General features: G+C 44.4%; 1 protein-coding gene across 1 annotated transcript in view; it reads right to left on the bottom strand.

Moving 5' to 3' along the window:
- The window catches only part of PAX3 (paired box 3), a 117195-nt gene extending 97507 nt beyond the window's left edge, over positions 1 to 19688 (bottom strand). The window contains exons 1-4 of the mRNA XM_049768159.1: positions 19604 to 19688; positions 18202 to 18437; positions 16801 to 16930; positions 15507 to 15641 (exon numbers count right to left, since the gene is read on the bottom strand). Of these exons, the coding sequence (XP_049624116.1) occupies positions 15507 to 15641; positions 16801 to 16930; positions 18202 to 18437; positions 19604 to 19688 (586 nt within the window). The remainder of the gene's footprint in view (positions 1 to 15506; positions 15642 to 16800; positions 16931 to 18201; positions 18438 to 19603) is intronic.
- Positions 19689 to 20432: the final 744 nt, after the last annotated feature.

Here is a 20432-nt window from a genome sequence, read left to right as displayed (position 1 = left end):
TTCAGTCACTTCCCACATTTTACTAAAGAGATTCAGGTCAGATGTTTGGTTTATTGGTTTTGTACCTGAGCACCTCCCCTGTCTATGACTGTCGGATGAAACAGAACCCTATTGTCCTTCTGGCCATGCTCTTTGCCAGGAAAAATCAAACCATTCTGTAACACCCCAGAAGTCGAGAGACCCTCCTCTTTGGTGAGGAATTCATTATACCCAGCAAGTTCTGCCACTTCCTGGCTAGAGCAATGCTCTGATGGGACTAGTTCTGTATCATGGAGTTTCTTCATGTAAGACTAAGCAAACCTCTTCACTGTGAGGACAGTATCTGTTGATATGTGGTTGACAAGCATTAGATATCTATGCCTGGATTTTTCCCAACATGATACCTAGAACCCTATTATGGATACATTCCTCCAGGTCCTGCTGTTAACTGCCAGGGTGTTTCTGCAAAACACAAAAAGCTTATTACCCTAGGAGGACTAAAGGGTTAATCTTCAGATGAATGAGCTAGAGTAGGTAGAAGCAGATATTGAATGGATTAGAGTAGAGTGGGATACACAAGAAAAGGTAACCCTGATGGAAATAGGACAGAGTGAGGGAGACAGAAAAGAAGAAAATACCTTCCTGCTAATAGCTAAAGTCAAGACTTTGTGAAATGAAAGTGTAAAAAACATTTCAAGGGCCCGGAGAGATAGCACAGTGGCATTTGCCTTGCAAGCAGCCGATCCAGGACCAAAGGTGGTTGGTTCAAATCCCGGTGTCCCATATGGTCCCCCGTGCCTGCCAGGAGCTATTTCTGAGCAGACAGCCAGGAGTAACCCCTGAGCACCGCCAGGTGTGACCCCCCCAAAAAAAAACAAACAAACAAAAAAAAAGAAACATTTCAATAGGTTTGGGGGAAACAAAAATAGGAAGGAATATTTTTGAGCATCCATGTAAAAAGAGAAGTTAACATCATGTCTCAGAAACTACAGTTTGAATGATGGTTCTATTTTTCCTAAACTTTTTCCAAATAGATTTCCCAAGTCCTAGAAACTTCAGTGGGAAAGATAGTCATTGTCTTTCCTAATGAATTCAATTTGGATTTCCAATTTAAAGAGTATTAATAATAATACTAAAAATGTTTCATTTCAGGGAGAAAATCATTAGTTGAAACTAGGAACATTAAATTATAGTAATTCAATTAAACTATGAAAGTTAGTCAGCAAACAAAGATTCTGAACAAATTTGGGTCTATATGTCATTTGAGTTTTGTAATAAGGAAGTTGTTTCTCCTTATCTGCCCAAGGTATCCAATAGTACCCAATTAGGAATAAAAGCCTTTGCTGTGGTTTACTTTCAATTTTCTTACAAATGACAGAAAACACCATAGAAATGTATGCCAAATAACGAGTCTTTGCTTTGGCCTTCTACCTGGAAACTATTCTGAATAATGAGGGCCTTCCACAGCCCAGACATCCCACCAGCACTCTTAGGCCTGACTGTTGGCAGTCTTTGCCCTAATCTGCAGACCTCCATTGGCTGCCTTCTTTCAGACCAAACTTTAGCAACTATTCAGAGCTTAGCAGGGCCAGTGACCACAGACAGACAGTGGCTTCTAGTGAGAAACTATAGAAGTTGCCTAGCCTGCCCTTCCAACCGTGTGTGGCGGACAGTGCTCGGTCTGCATAATCTCCCAACAAATTCACCACCTGGAAAGCTTCCATGATATAGCCTAACATCAGTTCTTGCTCTGGAGGGTAGCTTGTTAGAAGAAGCATGAGAAGGAAACCCTAGGCATTTGTCTTGCTTCCTGAAATGGAGCTCTCAACTCCTTTTACAAGTGGTCTGAGAAGGTGCTGTGAAGACAAAGAGTGGGAGCACATGCTTTGTATGCCAGAGCCCTGGAAAATGTCCCTGGCACATTCTGACCCCTTGAACATCACCAGGCAAGACCCTTGAGCACAATCTGGGAATAGCCCTTGAGCACCACTGGATATGGAACTTTGAAAACTTTCCAGAATGTAGCCAATAATTTCAGACACAGAGATCCCATGCATTTAGGAATTGTAAAATGGAAGGTTAAAGCATGTCCCCCAGATGAATTCATTTAAATTTTTATAGCAAAAAAAAAAAAATACCCCATGAATTGTCTCATCTGAGTTAATAAAACCACTCAGCTCTCTGACAACAGAGCCAATCTCCTGGGAATAGATCTACTGGTCATTTCCCTTCTCTTTGAGTTGAAAACAATGCCTCGAGAACCCGAGGTGACTACAGATATGGCCCTGAAACCACGTGGTTTCTAGGGTCTAAATTTCTACTAAGAATCTCATAGCAACCTGATGAACAAATCAAGATGTTTCTGGTTAGGATTAACAGTTCCTGAACCATTTTTTTTCTATGTGAAAAGCTGCATGGTTTTATAGGTAATAATTGAATGTCAAAAATTATGAGACTGATTCAATTCAAATCCTGCACAGAGTTGAGGTCAGGAGTGAAGGGAATAAGCTGCTCTGACTTCTTCTCTGCTCTTTGCAGATGCTCTTAAAACACCAGACCTGCTTATATCCTCAAACTGATGCCTCTACATTTCCATCAGCTTGTTGGAGGAGAAGCAGAGAGAAACTCTTTGTGGAACTTCCTGCTAGCTGTCTTTCACCCAAGCATAAACACAAGTTCTAGCATTAGGATAAAATACTTTCTGCCTCACACACCAGCACTGCTACATGCTTGTAGGAGGAGAGCTAGCGGGGGAAGCATGTGGAGATGAACAATTCATAAAACAGACTTAGTTTTGTTTTGTTTTAAACCCAACCAAGACTTTGAGTTTCAGAACTAAATCCTTAGCTTTTAACTCCTCTTATTTTTGAAGGGCCTATTTCCAAGAAGGAATGACTTGAGACATTGACAGTGCCTGGCAATCTCATCTCAGCTTCCTGAGGGGGCATAGAGAGGGGTGGTTTTGCTCCAAGGACTGGAACAGTTCTTTCTGGATCAACTCAAGGCTCAGTCTTCCAGTTTAGGTAAGCCAGATACTCAGCCACAGCAACAATTTATTTCCCGGACATCAGATACAAGGGAAAATAGGCTAGAATTATTTGAGGGAGGCAAGGTACGTGCAAAAACATAAAAAGTCTTTTGTGCATGGAAAGGAATGAATGCCTATGCTCTAAAAGTCTGTAAAATTAGGGGAGAAAAAGCCCTTACCAAACCCAAGAAGTCCCCTGAGCATTAAGCCTGTACATCACAAAAATTAGAAAATACAGGACTGTGTCTTATGAATCATAATCTCTCTTATTCTTTCAAAACCAAGTCAATGACCATAAATAACAATTCCACCTTTGTAATCAACAGTCAGAATCAGTCCTTCAAAGTTCTAAAACTATGGTCATCTTTCATGCACAGAAAAATAAGGAAAAATGTTTAGCATATTTAATCTTTTTTTCTTTGTGCTCAGAAGAGAAGGTACTACTCTCAGCTCGGTGCCTGGAAGTTGTTCTGGTAGTGTTTGTGGGACCATGCAATACAGGGAAATGGATGCAAAGCATGGGCTCTAGCTCTCAGCTATTTCTGGTCCATACATCATTTTAAGGGCTACAAAATTAATAATAAGCAGTAATAATAGTAAGTTGGTTACTAAAAGGAACCAACAGGTTATGGAATATGGGCCACTTTTCTTGAATTAACAGAATGTTCTGTTTAGATAAACAACAGAATATTCGAGAAATTTCCTGAGAGTTCAGTCAGTAGAATGTTTTCCTAAGCAGAAATGTCAAACTTTGTCCTTTTCCATGCAGACATCCAGTAAAAGCAAGTGGCTAATTTGTCCTATGCAAGTGGTCACAGGCACACACACACACACACACACACACACACACACACACACACACACACACACACACACTTGCAATTGGCTTTACAAGCACAACTCTACCATTTGTTCTCAGCATAGAATCCAAATTCCTCCAAAGCTACACAAATAACAATACCATTCCTTTGGTCCCTGACATTAAGGAATTGTTTTACAAATAAACTTACAGATATACCATATGGTGCTATTGGGTTGCAAAGGATATAAATATAGTTCAATAAATCATCAGTTGCAGGCAATGGAATACTATGCAGCTATCAAAACAGGCTAAAGAAGCACTCTGCTCAGACCCCAGAATATGAAATTATTATTCAGACACTTTCTGAAAGGGACAGAAAGAAAAAGAAAAACAGTCAAAGCACAAAGTAATTTATACACGAAAGGAAAAAAGAAAAATATCTGTTAGAAGGGCTGGAGAGATAGTACACTGGGCAGGCACTTGCCTTGCATACAGCTGTCCCACATTCAATAGCTGGCACTCCATACAGCTCTCTGAGACCCACAAAAAGTGATCCCTGAGTAGAAATCAAAGAGTAAATCTGGGTCCAAAAAAGTGAACAAACCAAAATCTGCAGGATATAATCACTAGGTTTCCACTTAGAATTTCTAGAAAGTTAGTAAAGATGCGGGGCCAGAGATATAAAGAGCATCATCTCTGTACACTCTTTCATATCTTTTTAATTTTGTACAGAATAAGTATTTAACCCTGTTCAAAATAAAACTGGTGATTTAATGTCTGCAATAGAGGTAGGAGGGCAATACGAAGTGAAGATAGGAGGGAAACTGGGACACAGGTGGTAGGACATATGCATTGGTGAAAGGAGGGGTGTTGGACATTGTATGACTGAAATTCAATCATGGACAACTTTGTAACTGTATCTCACTGTGATTCAATTTAAAAATGTTTTAATTATAATTTTTTTATTTTATATATTTTGAAAAAAAAAAGATTTAAAAAAATAAAATCTAGCCAGTTTCATCTTTGCTTTGAAATTGTTAGAATGACAAGTTTGTGTGCTTTGAAATAAAAACAAGACTCAAGCACTTGCCTTTTAAACCCAGAGCTGGCCTCCATCATCCAGGAGTCCCCTTGCATCTAAAAACCTTCAGGGGGCCAGCTAGGTCCAGAAGGAAGGCCCCTCGCTTCACCAGCGAATTTTTATCAGTTCACCAGGGGCCAGCCAAGGAGCCCCGGCTGCCCTGCAGTGACGCCTAAGCCGCAACAGCTGCATAAACTGGCTGTGCCCCAGCCTGACCTATTTCAGAGACAGGTCAGCCCAGTGCATGTGGGGATAAAAAAACAACCTTACTTCTCTCCAGAGGCTGCAGTGGTAAGCTGCTGCAGCCAGAGAAACTCAGGGGCAAGAGCTCTCTAGCTGTGCCCCCCTTCAAAATATCGCCCCTTTCCACCAGACTGCCTCTTCTTCACTTTCAAATTGTACCCAGATAACACAAATCTCTGAGTGGGGTGGGAAGCAGAATGGAAAGAAAAATCCAATAGGGAGGTTACTGAAATGTAATCCAGCATAAAGATCTCAGCCACTAGTTTCATTACTAGTACTGCAATCCAGTTTTAAAGGCGGAGAATTAAACAAAGACAACTTTAAAGAAAGAAGAATGTGTGTGGACACATCTAATAAGGCCACAGGAATAATGAAATAGACTGAAGGATATGAAAGGTGTAAGGAGGAATTGCACAAAAATCAATGTCACAGAATAAAGCGTTGTGGCAGGACTTGAGAGTAAGGCTTATAGGAAACATGTCTGCAAAATCAGTCTGTGGACCTCTGATTCAGCAAAAAGAGTTTGTGAAAAAAAACAAGTTGGATTTGAAGCAATTTTTCAAAAGCTAAGTTAATGAGAGATGAAAAAGTAAACTTTATAGAACTGGGAAGTGGAAGGTCACTCAAAATATCTTTGACACCTCCTTGTGAAGGGTTTTTATCATTTTATTATTTTTTCTAAGAAGTCAATCATTTGTTTCAGTTGATTAGATTTTTTTTTTACAGCTCTGTGAAAGTAGACTTTGGTGTTTGTTGTGTGTCTGTCTTCATTGTTGCTTTTAAGCCCTGAATTAAGCTTTTTATCTGCCCTTGGGCATAGCCCATCTGCCAGTTTGTAGGCTGGTCAGTTTCTGAATTTCAGTGTTTTCCTCTCACCCTCCACAAGACTGAGTGTTGTTATGACAGTACATACATATATTTCCTTCTTTTCACCTCATCTCTATGTCACCTTGGGAAATTGGTGTTATGTGTCCCACCTGAACAGACATCACAACTGATGCTCAAGGAGTCACACCTGAAATGTGGCTTCATCTTTGGTTTAGACCCGAAGTGGTCCTCAAACTATGGCCCGCGGGCCACATATTGTATTTGTATCTGTTTTGTTTCTTCATTGCAAAATAAGATATATGCAGTGTGCATAAGAATTCGTTCATAAGTTTTGTTTTTACTATAGTCAGACCCTCCAATGGTCTGAGGGACAGTGAACTGGCCCCCTGTTTAAAAAGTTTGAGGACCCCTGGAGAGCAATCATGGTGATACAAGACACTTTTACTTTAGGAACTATGCTCTCACAAAGCAAGCAAAAACTTGAGAAAACACTTTGCAGGGCATTTAAGAGAGCACAGTAAAAATAAAAAAAGTGAACCTCAATCAGGAAACCAGCCAAGTAGGGAATTAGTAAAAAGAAACCTGTTGCTTTTTCTGATAATAAAATGAATTGGACCAATTAATTTTTCTTTAGTTCGGGATAAGCTCAATCATGGTAATTGATATACACACAAGTATACACACACATCCCCATTGCCCAAGTTATTTTTAAGTCATGGTATGTTGAATATTGGGAAAGGTTTTTAATATGTTTGAAAATAGGCTATGATTTTACAATTATTTTTAGATGACTTTTAAATAAGTCATAACATAAGCTCTATAAAGAATATAAGGAACTTATATATACTCATATCATGTCCTTAAAGCCTGTTGACTGAGTCAGTTATGCCTAAAATGCTACATTGACAAAAACTTTAGGAAGAAGGGTACCATTGATTTTTTTTTTTGCTTTTTGTATACCCATATATCTCTAAAAATCACAAGCATATAAATGTAGGTTTTCTGTTAAAAATGAAAATTTATAAAGGCTATATAAGCATTTACTATGAAAGTTCACAAAAACGAAACCAATTCCATGTTTGCGATACAAATTGCATAGGAATTAAATTTTCCTTTCTTAATTATCTGCCTTAGCTTACTTATTATTTGCATCTAATGACACAAGGCCAAGTACATTTAATTCTGCAGTTGTTTCCAGAAATATGCCAAGCATACGATTATAATTTTTTAAAACTCTGCATTTAACTCTCCATAAAACTATACTATTTGAATTCTCAATATGACCCTGGAAATTTTTTAATGCTGAAAATCAGTGGTATTTCCTCTCCCTCAATCCTATGTTGGCCAGCCAAGAAGAATCTCCCATCCTTGTCACAAAGCATTTTGATCAACTATTTTTAAATGGAATCTGTTGGAATTAGATCCAGAATGAGTGGGAAAACGGTTGCTGGAATCAAGAATTTAGAGTAATGTAATGTCGGCCCTGCAGTACTCTGGCCAAGTAAAAATTCATAAGAGTCATAAAATCACAAAACAAGGGCCCGGAGAGATAGCACAGCGGTGTTTGCCTTGCAAGCAGCCTATCCAGGACCTAAGGTGGTTGGTTCGAATCCCGGTGTCCCATATGGTCCCCCGTGCCTGCCAGGAGCTATTTCTGAGCAGACAGCCAGGAGTAACCCCTGAGCACTGCCGGGTGTGACCCAAAAACCAAAAACCAAAAAAAAAAAAAAAAAAAAATCACAAAACAAGTTTAAAGAAACTAACATACAGATAGTTTGCAATGGCCTGTCAAGTGGTCTCATTGTTTTACTGAAATTCATTTCCCCACCACTGTAATATAAGAAAGACACAAAAAGTTAAACTTCTTTGATCCAGTTGCTTTATCTCAAAGAGAAGACCGGTTGTTGTTAAAAGTCCCACAGCAAAAATGTAGACACTTCACAACTGTACATGGTATAAATCTCAGTAATTTCCATTCCAGGAGGGCAGCGTAGCAAATTGAATTATAAATTGTGTATCACTGTCATTTGTTAAGATATGATTTCTTTTTCATGAGAATCAGTCATATCCATAGCAGACTATTAGTCTTAATTTTTACTAAGAAAGAAGCCAAACAAACATTGAAGGTAAGACATCACAAAGCCCACTATTCCTCAGGTATCTTCATAAGCACTTAACATATTTTTTCAATTTACCTGGTCAAATGTCTAGCTTATTTTTCTTGGAGAGATACTTTATTTTGTTACTAATTAACTCAGCAACTTGTACATTCTTACAAAATGGAAAGTACATATACTTTGTGCACTAGGGAGCACAGTCCCAATGCAGATAATTTGAAATTAGAAAGCTTGGAACAGAGATGTTTCAATTTCACCAAAAGCTTAACATTGTATGAACTCATAGTTTAGTCCAACACTATATGAAGAGTTGAAAACAGAGTTCCTACTTCTACAGACTGGCATGAATAGGGCAAAACAATCTATTCCAAAGGAGCAGAGGACAGCCTCTTTCTCTTCTTCAGTATAAGCCTTCCAAAAAAATAGCAACTACCAAAATCATTTTCAAGATCAAAATTCCTTTTAAGATTACAGCTACCCAGCTGAAGACACAAGTTGCGGTTTGTGTGTGTTTTAAACAAAAGTATTAGGGGCGCCGGAGAGATAGTACAGCAGGTAAGGCACTTGCCTTCTATATGACTGGACTGGATTAGACCCCCAACTCTTCTAGGGAGTAAGTCCTCAGTGCAGAGACAGGAGTAATCTCTGAGCACTGTTAGGCTTGTCCCAAAAGCCAAAATAAAAAAAAATATTAAAGTTGTTTTTACTTCCCCAGTTTTATTGAGATATAATTGATATAGTCAGTATTTGAGTCAGCAATTCTGCCTTGGCACTGAGATCAGACTTGGAACTCAAATTTGATGTGCTGTCTATGTACCTCCCCTCAACCCTCCTCTCCCACTCTAGCAGTCTATGACATGTAGCTTGATTCCCAAAAGGAAAAATTACTTTAACATGTATGTGTATAACATACATGAATAAGCTAAATATGCAACAAAGAAGCTCTAGTACTGAATCTAATCCTGGGACATAGGAATCAGAACAGAACTGAGCTACTCACATTTCTAATTTCGCCTATTTCATGTATTTCTTCTACACTCAATGATGAGGTCTATATCAATGAAAATAGGTAGACTGGTTAATTATAAGATTACAAGAGAATATTTGAAATATCTACATATGATTCTAACTGTATTTCAAGATTCATCTTGTTCAATGTTCAAACATCATAGTGTCAGCAAGAAATAATAAAAATAAAGTGAATTTCTAAAAAAAACTTTGCACACTTATTTAAGTATTGAAATAAGCATACCAGGGAGGAGAATTCAGAAACCCAGCCCAACACCCACATACCCCATGCAGATAAATGATGCACAATTGAATATCCAAAGCCTGGGTCTGGCATAAATTTCACAACCCTAGTTAGAGTGATCTGTTGGAATTTGTAAATTAAACTCAGAGATGTTATTTTCCAAAATGTCTTTTCAGAAATTTTAATTCTCATAAGGAAAGGAAAATCTCAGATATATTAAATTCTTGAATCAAAAATTCTCATAGCTCATGTAAATATAAATTGTAAAAATTGATATAACTTGTAAAAACTGTAATAAATTGTAAAAATCATACAGAGAAATGACTTTTGTTTTTTTACTTGGTGCTGAATATGAATTGGGAGATTCTGGTTGCCTCCAATTCTGGTGATTCAAGAAAGTCTGAACTATAGGACAAATAAGACCTTATTTCGTGCAACTGGGGATAGTTTGCTGCCAACATAATTTATATTGACCGACATATAAATAAACTCTAACAATGCACAAACTATACATACAAACATCTCTATTACAAAAGATTTAAGAATACACATGAAACTGCCTATCTATAAACACAAAAATTTGAAAACACATGTAGAGAAATTCAGATGAAAATAACCCCAAGTTTTCAATGTTTTTAATCATTCTCCACCTAATTTTATATAAAAAATTTATATCTTTCCTTTATATTATTCTCACTTGGAAGACAAATTCAACATCTCCAGCTTTAGAAATTTAGTGGCACATCTCAGGGCAGCTACCATGCCTTTTGCCTCCCACCCTCCAACTTACTCTCTTCGCCTAAATTCTAAACAACTCATCATAAGTTAAAACACCCCGTGAATTTCTTTTCTACAAACCTATAACATGTAACTGGTTTTGATTCCTATTTCCCAAAGCGAATTTGGCCAATCCTCCTTAGAGATTTCCGAGGAAAGGGAGGATTTTCCAAGACAGATAAATTGAAATGATCCTGCTTTGATCTCTGTGGTTAAGAACCTTTCACAATAGAAGATGGTCACTAAGGGGCTTGGATCCTGGCCTTTTAAGGGGGTTAACAATGGTATCAACAAACAGCTACTTAATCAATATTTGGCCAGAGCTGCTGAAAACTTCCTTTTCAGATTTTAATTCCTAGTTGTAAAACAACCCCGGAGCAGCCAGTGAGATAAGGCATTAAACTGACTGCTTAATTGCCTTTTTAGTGTCTCCTTAGTTATATATATGTACAGTCTTAATGGTTCTTTAATCTTTATTTACCCGCATAAATAAGTTACCTGTCCTACAACTACATTGGCTTGATTCTTCTCACAGTCCAATCCTGGCCAAAAATCGCTTTCTCGCTCGCCGTTTGCTAATGCTTTTCATTCTCTTTGATTATTTATGTCCAACCTGAACACAACCAACCTCACGGTGAAGAAGAATGTGGGTGCTTTGTTTTGTTTGTGGCTGTTGTTGTTTTAATTGGTGTGTAATAATGGTAGATTTGTTGTTGTTGTTGTTGTTCTGTTTTATTTATTGGTCTTCCAAAATCGTTTTCGTGACTGTTTGAATATGGATTGGGGGTTGGAGGGGAGCAATGCTCCAGTTCACCTGGTTGGGGTCTGCACGCCCACTCCCCCTGAACCCGGACGCACTTGCTGGTTCCGCCTCGCCGCCTGATGTAGTTTCACTGCACAGCCCTGGGGACTCTTCGGTGACCCTTGAATAATCATTACGCACTTGAAGCCCCGCGGTCCCCGTTCCGGTGCTATCAACAATCACATCAAACTCCCAAATAAACATACGATTTCAAGCATTAATTAGAAAATCTGCATGTTTTCAATAAGACGCTAAAGGAAGCGAACAGACTCCCGCCCCCCCCCCCCCCAATCAAACAAACAACCGAAGAAAGGAAGCGCTACCATCCTGAACGCTGGGGGTTTCCTTCTAAATCCTTCCTAAAGGCCAGCCACTGAGGTTATTAAGTTCGTGAGAGGGGCACGCACGCAGGAGGGCAAGTTCGGATATTTCCAATAAACTTTTTTGTTAAGGACACGAAAGAAACTCGCTGCATATTGCAAGAAGTTAAGAAAAATGATAATGGGAAATTTACTTTGTAGACGAGAGATGGTCGTTGGAGTCAAAGCGGTGTTTCTAATGAATGGGCTTGGAGAGGGGGGCTGTGCACTTTCATAAAAGTTTGAATTCACCGTCCTAACATCTTACACCACTGGACTTGAATGTGTGGGAAAATTTCTCTCGCCTTCCACGCAAACCTTGTCGCCTGCGTTCGTGGGCCATGAACGCCTAAGAGCTCTTTGAAAGAGTTCACGGGGAAACAAAATGCTTCCAAGGACCTTTGGGACTTGTCTACGGGTTTAATTGTTTTATCTCTACTCCGCTGGAAACTTGACGTCGTCCTCGGTTGTTTCCGTAGAGTTCCCAAGTTTGCCAACCGTTCCCAAATTTGCAAAACTTTTGTCACTTCTCCTTTTTTCAAAGAAAAACCAACAAACAAAAATACACTACCAGTTTTCCATAAGTGTCCACTTGGGCAGGTGCGGGTTGACATAAAAGGATTTTTTTTAAGACCCAACCCAATCCAACCTCGCTTGGGGGTCTTGCAGCTCAACCTTCGAGACTGTGGCAAACCTCCCACGCTCGCTAGTGATTTTAAAAGGGGTGGGGGGGTGGGGTAAAGTCCGATGAAAGTGTATCAGCAGCCCCAATCAAAACATCAATTTGGCGACGTGGCCTCTCTCCCCCTGCACTCCCGGGTTGCCACTTCAAAGCCGCAGCAACAAGTCAGTAATTGTAACGTTGCATCTAAATATTTAAGGGAGTCTTGGAGTCGCGTGTCCACTTACAGTCCTCATCTGTCCTCTAATTCCATTACGGCACAAAGCAAAAATGTTTCCCAAAACTCACAAACAGGAAAAGCGTCACCCTGCTGTTAGAGAAGGAGGAGGAGGAGGAGGAGGAGGAGGGGAAGGAGGAGGAGGAGGAGGAGGAGGAGATGAAGGAGCAGTTTCTATTGATTGGTCACTGCTTTTGTGTTGAGGGCTTTCTTTAAAATAAGGGGGGGGGTAAAGGGGGGAGGTTGCAGAAATTTCACTAATGTGAGCCTCAGGCAAGGGAGGAAAAAAAAAGAGGAGGAGAAGGGGGGAGGCGGGCAGTGTCTAGATGAAAGTGAGAAGGACATAATGGAGGCAATTGAGTCGGCTGCAGCTCGGCGAGCTAAGCTTCGAGCCGGCCTGAGCACTGGGGAGGGGGCGGCGCGGCGCTTTGGCCCAGGACGCAGGGGTGGGGGGCGGCCCATTGTGGCGGCGCCCGCGGGCCGCTCGGCCGCGCCGGGGGAGGAACAGAGGCGCCCATTGAGTGTCCCCAGCACGGGCCGAGTCCACAGTCCACGGTGCCACCACACCAGGGCCTGGCACTTTCAGCTGTGCCTGCTCGGATCTCGGGACTGGCTCAGAGTGGCCTGGGGCTTGGGGATGTGGGTGGAGGGGAAGGGAGTTCCCAGCTACCCCAGTCCTCTCCTTTCACTCTACAAAAGAGCTGCTAGAATGTATTCCCCCCAAGTAGGGCGAGCTGGCTAGAGAGTACCGGTGGTACTCTTGGAATGAGCACCGGCAAGTTAAGAATTTGCAAGACATCATCTAGGAGGAAAAGAAATGAGGCTACGGGAGAAGAATGAGGGTACCTTTGATCACCTCCAAGGTCAGCGTCTCTCTCCACGTGTCCCTGACCCTGACAAGCCGAAAGATGTCACTTGGAAAGCTAGTGATCTTCAGTAGCACCCACTGAGGTACTTCTGCTTGAGGTGCTATCGGCAAAGAAGAGAGCCAGCCCAAACCGATCCAGAGTGCCCAAATGCAGCTCCCTCGACCAGTCACCCCCACTCCTCTAGGCGCCAGGAACCATTTATCAACACTGATTGTATTTTACAAAACGGGACAGCCTGTGACTTTTGATGTCCAAACAACAAAAGGGATTAAAAAAAAAAAAAAAAAGATTTCTAAACTTCTCATCAAACTAAACTTCACTCTCTCCTTTCTCTGCATTCCCCCCCCCCACCCTTTACCCTCCAGGGCTCATCTGGAATGGGAACTCGAGGCGCTGCAGAGACTGAGCTGCGTCTTCCTTGACAACCCCAAATTAAATTAGGCTCCAGCCTCCGAGGTGTGTGTGTGTGTGTGTGTGTGTGTGTGTGTGTGTGTGTGTGTGTGTGTGTGTGTGTGTGTGTGTGTGTGTGTGTTCAATGGGTACAGCCCCTGCTGGGGAGAATACTCTGATTTTTAAAAACGGTAGCAATTGCTCCTGGATGGCAGCCAGCCCAGCTAGACGGCCCAAAAGACTAGAAACATTTTGTAGGTGAAATGACCACTTTTTCCACGCTGGAGAGTCCATAAAACTTCCTGGTGCAGCAGCTATTGGGGCTCATTGAATAATTCATCCCTCATTGCCAGCCCATAATGTCTATTCTCAGCCCTTTGTGGGGCTGTTTTCTCTTCTTTTCTCCTTGAATTATAAAAAGGTTGCCTTCCTTTGTTCACATCAAGCTGCTGCGAGCCAGAGCTTTGTCTGGGCCGGGCTAAAGTGTGAGTTTCAATGGACTCTCCAAGCTTTGTCTTCCAAGTTCATCTCCAAGTGTAGATTGTGTAGAGAAGGCCTTCTTTGTAAAAGCTGGAAAAGTTGTACAAATGTTTGACCAGCTCATTTGGGGCGTTTTGTCTCCTGGGCCCCGGTTGCCTGTGCTTGGAGGGAGCTACGAATCTGCCCAGCTGATGCCTCAGGCAACAAGTAGCAAAGCCCTGCACCCCTCCATGTGTCCCTCTTCCCTAGCTTTTCCAATCCATCTACGCTCCTGGCCCCACTGCCTGAAAGGTCCCATTTTGGTTTGAGGTTGTCTGGTTCTTACTGTCCGCCCTAGCTAGGCCCTCTGAGCTAGATTTAGGTCTGACATCAATGAGAGGATGACTTCTTAGAGACCAGAGCAGAAATGTATTCCTCCAAAAGGAAAGGCAGTTTCAAGGGACATAGCGCCAACTGACCAACCAGCCTTAGACTGGATGTGTTTTTCTTGATTTCCTGTGTATGCCACAGCATCAAGATTTCTTATCCCCAAAGATGGTTCTGTATCATCTCAATCTAAGGAAACATCTAAGATTGTATACAGATTTTACATGGGTTTGTCAAGCTGCTTTTTCCAGGACCAGCTGTCCATCCAGCTGGACCGGGCTATTGAAAGTAAAAGGAGGAACCAATTTCCTGTACTATAGTCCTATCCTGGTCACCACCTGGCAGTGAGTGTGCGACCATCATGCCAGTGGTAACCACTTCAGATCATCTACCCTTCCTGGGCAACTCAAAACTAAACTCAGACCAACAGAGTCTTGGCTCAGGCAAGGGAATGGCAGGCTAGCTCAGAGACTTTCTACCCTGTGCAAATGTGTCCGGTGCTTCCATCCCTAACGACCATGGTCATGCAGAAGTTGTGACTGTGGCTGCAATGAAGTTGGCTGGACTTAGACTTGCAGGGAATTATTTTTCTATATACTGTCAGGTCATACCAATAAGGAAGGGCTGGTTCACAAACCTCTGGTAGAGAGAAGTACCTAATGAAACACACACCTCAAATCCCTCAAATCATATTGGAAAAGCAATTGAGGCCAAAATAAAAATAAAAACAACCAATATATACATAAACATTTATAAGGCAGCCAATACCATATGGCCATGACTACCTCTTTTTTACTCTCTCTTTCTCTTCTTCTCCCTCCCCCTCTTCTTCATTCTCCCCCTACCTTCCCTTCTAATTTGCTAAAAAATCACCCCTGGAGTGGATAGACCGGAGCCTATCCTAAGGTCACAAAAGTTCTTTCAACTTTGGGGACCTGATGGACACCCTCCAGTTAACCAGTCGTTCAGATCCTTAAGCTAAAGGCAAGCCGGGTTCCCTCATATCTAAGTAATTAAAAGTTCTGAGCTCCAACAGGAGGGAAGGAAGAAAGATGCCAAAATTAGACCAAAGATAACAAGTAAGAGATGCTGCTGTCGTGAGTTGCAAGGGTGACTCTGGGCCTTGCTCTGGAAGACCAACAAAGCTGCCGCCAAGAATAGGGGCGAAAAGGGACGGGAACCCCATCAGGGATTCCGCTGGCTCGCCGTTGGGGATCCAGGACACAGGCCTTACCTCGCTCACTCAGGATACCGTCGATGCTGTGTTTCGTCTTCTTCTCACTCTCTTCCGCCTCCTTCCTCTCCAGGTCGGCCTCTTCTTCTTCGCCTTTGCCGAATTTACTCCTCAAGATGCGGCTGATGGAACTCACTGGGGGCGGGAGGAAGAAGGGAGCGCAGCCGAATGAGCTTTGCGGGGGCCCAGAGGGTTTCCCAAAAAAACTCACAGCGTGGACTCTGTCACCTCTGCCTAACTCAGCCGTCTGCCTTCTCCTCCAGCATCTTTTATCCCCCGTCCACCCCATCCTAGAAGCCTCATCTCCGGACAGAAACTTGAGGAGTACGCACCTCCAAATTGAGGCCGAGCTTTCTCCCTCTCTCCGCCCAGCAGGAAGCGGTTCCCTTCGGGGACTCTCAACGGAACTCCGGGTCTCCAATCTAGGCGGATTCTCTCACCAGCCCACCCTGGACCCCCCTGTGCCCCCCTCCTGCCGCCCACACCTGAAGGCATCGCGCCCTGCGGTTCGACATTAGTGGAGCAAGAACCACAGCCGCCCCGTCCCAGCAATTCAATTTTTTTTTTTTTTTGGAGGCTCTAGGGGTTTAAATTTCAACTGCAGAATCGTTTCCTATTGTAAAAAAAAAAAAAAATCAAAAGAAAATGCATTCCCCCCTCCCCATTTATTTTTTCCAGATTCCAGTCTGGTAAACAAATCCATGCTCTGAAATATCTCGTTCTCGAAGTGGGGGAAAGGGAGTTTCCTTTTAATTAAAAACAAACTCTCCCGCCTGCCCTCGCCTCTTCTCCCTCCGCCTCCCCACAACGGGCTGCCGGAGGCGCCGGATGGTCCCCGGGACTCTCGGGGGGAAAATTCGGGGCGGCGGCCCTGAGGTTTCCCCTTCTGGGCGCGCTCCGCAAAGCCTCGGCTGCCTGGCGTGGCCCCATCTCCCTTTGGCTGGGGTTACCAAAACATTTGTTTCTCTTTAAAAGGGAACATCAATATTAATAAACGCTTGGCCCCCGTCTCGCGTTTCCTGCCCAACCTCCTCCCCAGAAATCGTCTTTGGGGAGCCCGCTGCGGCGGTCCTCAACGCCCCGGGACCCCGCAGCCTCCCTTCCAGAACGCGCCAAGAATGCCTCATTCGCAAATATCTCAGGGTCTCGGGAAGGGGCCGGCCCGAGTGTTGGGAGAATCTTTGGGGAGTGATTATGGCCCGCTTGGCTCGGCTGGGTTATCTCTGACCCCGATGTGTCTAGGGGTTATCGCTGATCCCGATGTTTCTAGGGGAAACAGAGGTGTCCCGGCTACCTGAGGGCACTGTGTTCCGATCACAGACTGCGTCCTTGAGTAACTTGTCTCGAATTTCCCAGCTGAACATTCCCGGGTTCTCTCTTTTGTATTCCTCAATTTTCTTCTCCACATCAGGCGTTGTCACCTGCTTTAAGAGAATAGGCAGGTTGGTACCCAGGTGCTCCCGCCTTCTCGCCAGATGTTCCTTCGTACACTCCCTGCAAAATTCCCTTTTAGCAAGTTGCTTTTATTAAAAAAAAAAAAAAGTTTCTATTTTAAAAAGTGGAAAGGATCCTTTTTTTACCCCCAAACATCCCAGCAACCTGAAGACCTTCCTTCTCTCCAGATAAGTTTGGAGAACCAAAGTCAATTGAGAAGAGTTATCACATTTGAAAAGATGGGGAAGTGGGCTGAAGATGCTTTCTGATTCCTGCAAATTAAGAAGGTAACTTCATACCGAATTAATGCGAAAATGAAACTAAAAAAGACATGCTTGAGAGAGGAGCAGAAAGACCAATTTATCTCTGAAAGCTTGCTTCTCTCCAGGAAGGAGTACTGGATTTTAGGTAAAGGGAAAAACTGAGTGCAATGTAAAAGTTGAATACTTCGATTTTGTAATATGGAGAGACTGGCTCCCTTTTTTAGTTTATAAAACAAAATTTGCAGTGAGTCCTAGCCAGCTTGCAAAAAGAGTTGTGAAGGAGGAAGAGGTGAAGAAGGGTCAAACACCCTTCTTCTCTTCCATGAACTCTCTTTTTGATTTTGCCCTATGGCTAATAAAAAAATAAAACTGGCTTTCCCCCACTTCCAGAAGGAAACGCTGACCCTCACACTCAGTCCTAGTGGGTGCGACTCCCCTTCTTTTTCAACGGAGAATCCAAATAATTCGAAGATAGCACCAAACTGATTCTTTCAAAGCCACTCATGACAATGAAAACAAATCATTCTTGCCTATGACTCCTTGAAGACAATCCCAGCTTATGGAAATGGAGTGTGTGGGAATGAGGGTCTGAAAAGCCCCACTAGGAAATCCAAATTGGACTCCTTAGATGAGTTTTGGATGGAAAAGGAGTGCGGGGAGGAGCGGGGATCGAGGATTCCAGTGGGGGAAAGAAATCAACAGGTGGTACAGGAAGTTCAGCCGTGGAGGTGTTCACCTTTGAAAAATGCTCCAAGATTCCAACATTTCTGAGACCCAAGGCCAAATCTCTTTTGCCCAAAAGGCTGGTGCTTTCCCCTAGAATTAATTAATTAGCCCAGAGCCTAGGAAGGTACAGGCAGCACTTTAATTTGCCCATTTCTAACTACCGCTGAACCTTCTCAGACTTGACAAATAACTCCTGCAAATCCCCAGACGGGTAGCCTTTGCCCTCTGCCCTCTTTCTCTCCCTAAATCCTGGAGGACCTGGCGGGGCTCACCTTGGGCTTACTGCCCCCGATGGCACCGGGACGGATGGAGCCCGTCTCCTGATATCTGCACAGAATCTTAGAGACGCAGCCGTGGGACACGCGCAACTGGCGGGAGATAACGCAGGGCCGAATGCCGTGATGGGCCATCTCCACGATCTTGTGCCGGATGTGGTTGGGAAGCGGCCTGCCGTTGATGAACACGCCGCCGAGCTGGTTGACTCGGCCCTGGCCAAGGGGTGTAGACACTGGAGTCGAGGCAAAGAGAAGCAAAAAGGAAAGTCATTTCCGGAAATTCGCTCTCCCCGGCCTTCGCCAACTACCACCTGAAACTGCTGGGCTCTGGACCCCTTTTCCCATCGCGTGGGTTCCAACAATTAAGCAAACCTTGGGGGCAGAGGATGGGGTATTAGCAAAATAACTCAGTTCCTCTTTGGTCCTGGGAAGGTGGTAACTGAGGGGCACAGAGCGGGGAAACCCTGGGTATATGGATATAATGTGAGTCAGAAGTTTCTGCAGTTTTTTTTTTTTTCCAGACTTTGCTTCTTCCTTCCTAACTCTGCCTTATACATGCAACTTCTCCACTTTCTTAGGGACACGGAGGCGCTGACAGCTCTTGGGGTGTGTAACTAAGAGTACAGTGGCCAAGGGTCAAAGAGGGTCTCTCCAGCAGAGCGCAGGTGGCAGCGCTTGTCACCTGTTACACCTCCGGACAGTCGCCTGGCAAACTTGCTTACAGGTGCCCTGGCCTGGCCTGACTGAGAGAAGGACAGAAGCCCCGGCGCTGAGCTCCTGAACCCCAGGTTCCTGAAACTCCCCAGAACAGGGGCGCGAGCTTGCAAATCCTTCTGGTTCGAAATGTCAAAGAGTTATGGCAACTTTCAGGCGCCACTTCGGATGAATCGGGCTCTGGCTAATTAATTGATTGATTAATTAATCGATCGATTCGCGCTAAAAAAGAAAAGAAAATCCTGACCACGACGCCTCTGAGCGTCACCTCCTGAGTCTTAGCGACTGCAGGAACATTCTTGCATAAGTCACTGGAGTTTAAGTAAAAGGTGGGCGTAGCGGGGACCCTCTACGATCCAAAACGCTGCGGCCAAGTGGTTTGCGGGCACTGGGAGCCGATTCTTCGCCGCTCCGCCAAGCCTTTTCCGAAACAAGAAGGGGAAAGGAGGCGGCTGGGAGCAGGCCCAGCCGCCCGCTCCACCCGGGCATGCGGAGAGAAGTGCAGCAAGCTCCCTTTTGCAAAAGGAGTTGGGGGATGGATCTCGCCCCGACTGTTATTTTCGGGGGTGACGGAGGGGGCAGGGTCTGGATTGAGGGGACCCCGAGAAGAAACCTGTGAGCCCTCCAGGCGAGGGTGGAGCGGCCGGCCCCGGGCCCAGGGCGGCGCGCAAAGGCCCTCCCTTACCTTCGAGCGGGAACCCGCTGCGCGGGTAGTTCTGGCCCGGACCGGGCCGCATCATCCTGGGCACAGCTCCGGCCAGCGTAGTCATCGCGGGGGCAGCCTCGCTGGGAAATTATATCCAGGTGAAAGCGAAATCGATCCTGGAGCCGGTGCTGGGGACCCTAGGGAACTCCTCCAACTTGTCGAGAGTCCCTCCCCCAGCCAAAAAAAAAAATCAATAAAGAGCCGGATTAGGGGTTTCTTGGGGGGCGCAGTTAAGGGGGTGCTGGACGCTTCGGGTGCAGAGAGGTGAAAGCCGGGCCAGTGGCAGGACCGGGAGGCCCCAGCGTCCAGGAACCCTAACCCGGGGTGGAAAAGTTGGGGGTGCGTCTGCCGGAGCAGCCCCGTGGCCGGGGGGCCCGGGGAGGGGCTCTGAGCGCCGCCGAGGCGAGCCCGGGAACGGGTGGGGCGGGAGCGCGCCGGTCGGTGCCTCCTCCCGTCGGGACACCGAGTGCGGGGCTCGGGCTCGCGAGCATTTATTAGTTCTTTCACCCAAAGCTTGGTCTGGAGCCCTGAGCTGCGATTGGCCGACGGGGAGACCGTCCCGGGTGGCGGAGACACGCGCTGATTGGGCGACAGCGGCCACTTTCTCTTCCCATCTCCGCCGATGCCTGCCGAGGCCTCCACCGGCCCGGCGCTGCGCCCCTTTCCCGGGAGAAGCCTAGGAGAGGAGACCCGAAGGAAAAGATCCTTGTCTCTCTCTCCCTCTGTGTGTCTCCCGGTTTCCTACTGTCATTTTGTCTCTGCCACTCTCTGCCCGTCTGTATCTGGCTATTCTTATTTTATCTCGAGT

Source organism: Suncus etruscus, chromosome 2, assembly GCF_024139225.1.
Source record: "Suncus etruscus isolate mSunEtr1 chromosome 2, mSunEtr1.pri.cur, whole genome shotgun sequence".
NCBI lineage: Eukaryota > Metazoa > Chordata > Mammalia > Eulipotyphla > Soricidae > Suncus > Suncus etruscus.
Note: the sequence above shows the minus strand (reverse complement) of the source record. Positions and strands in the feature narration are given on the sequence as shown.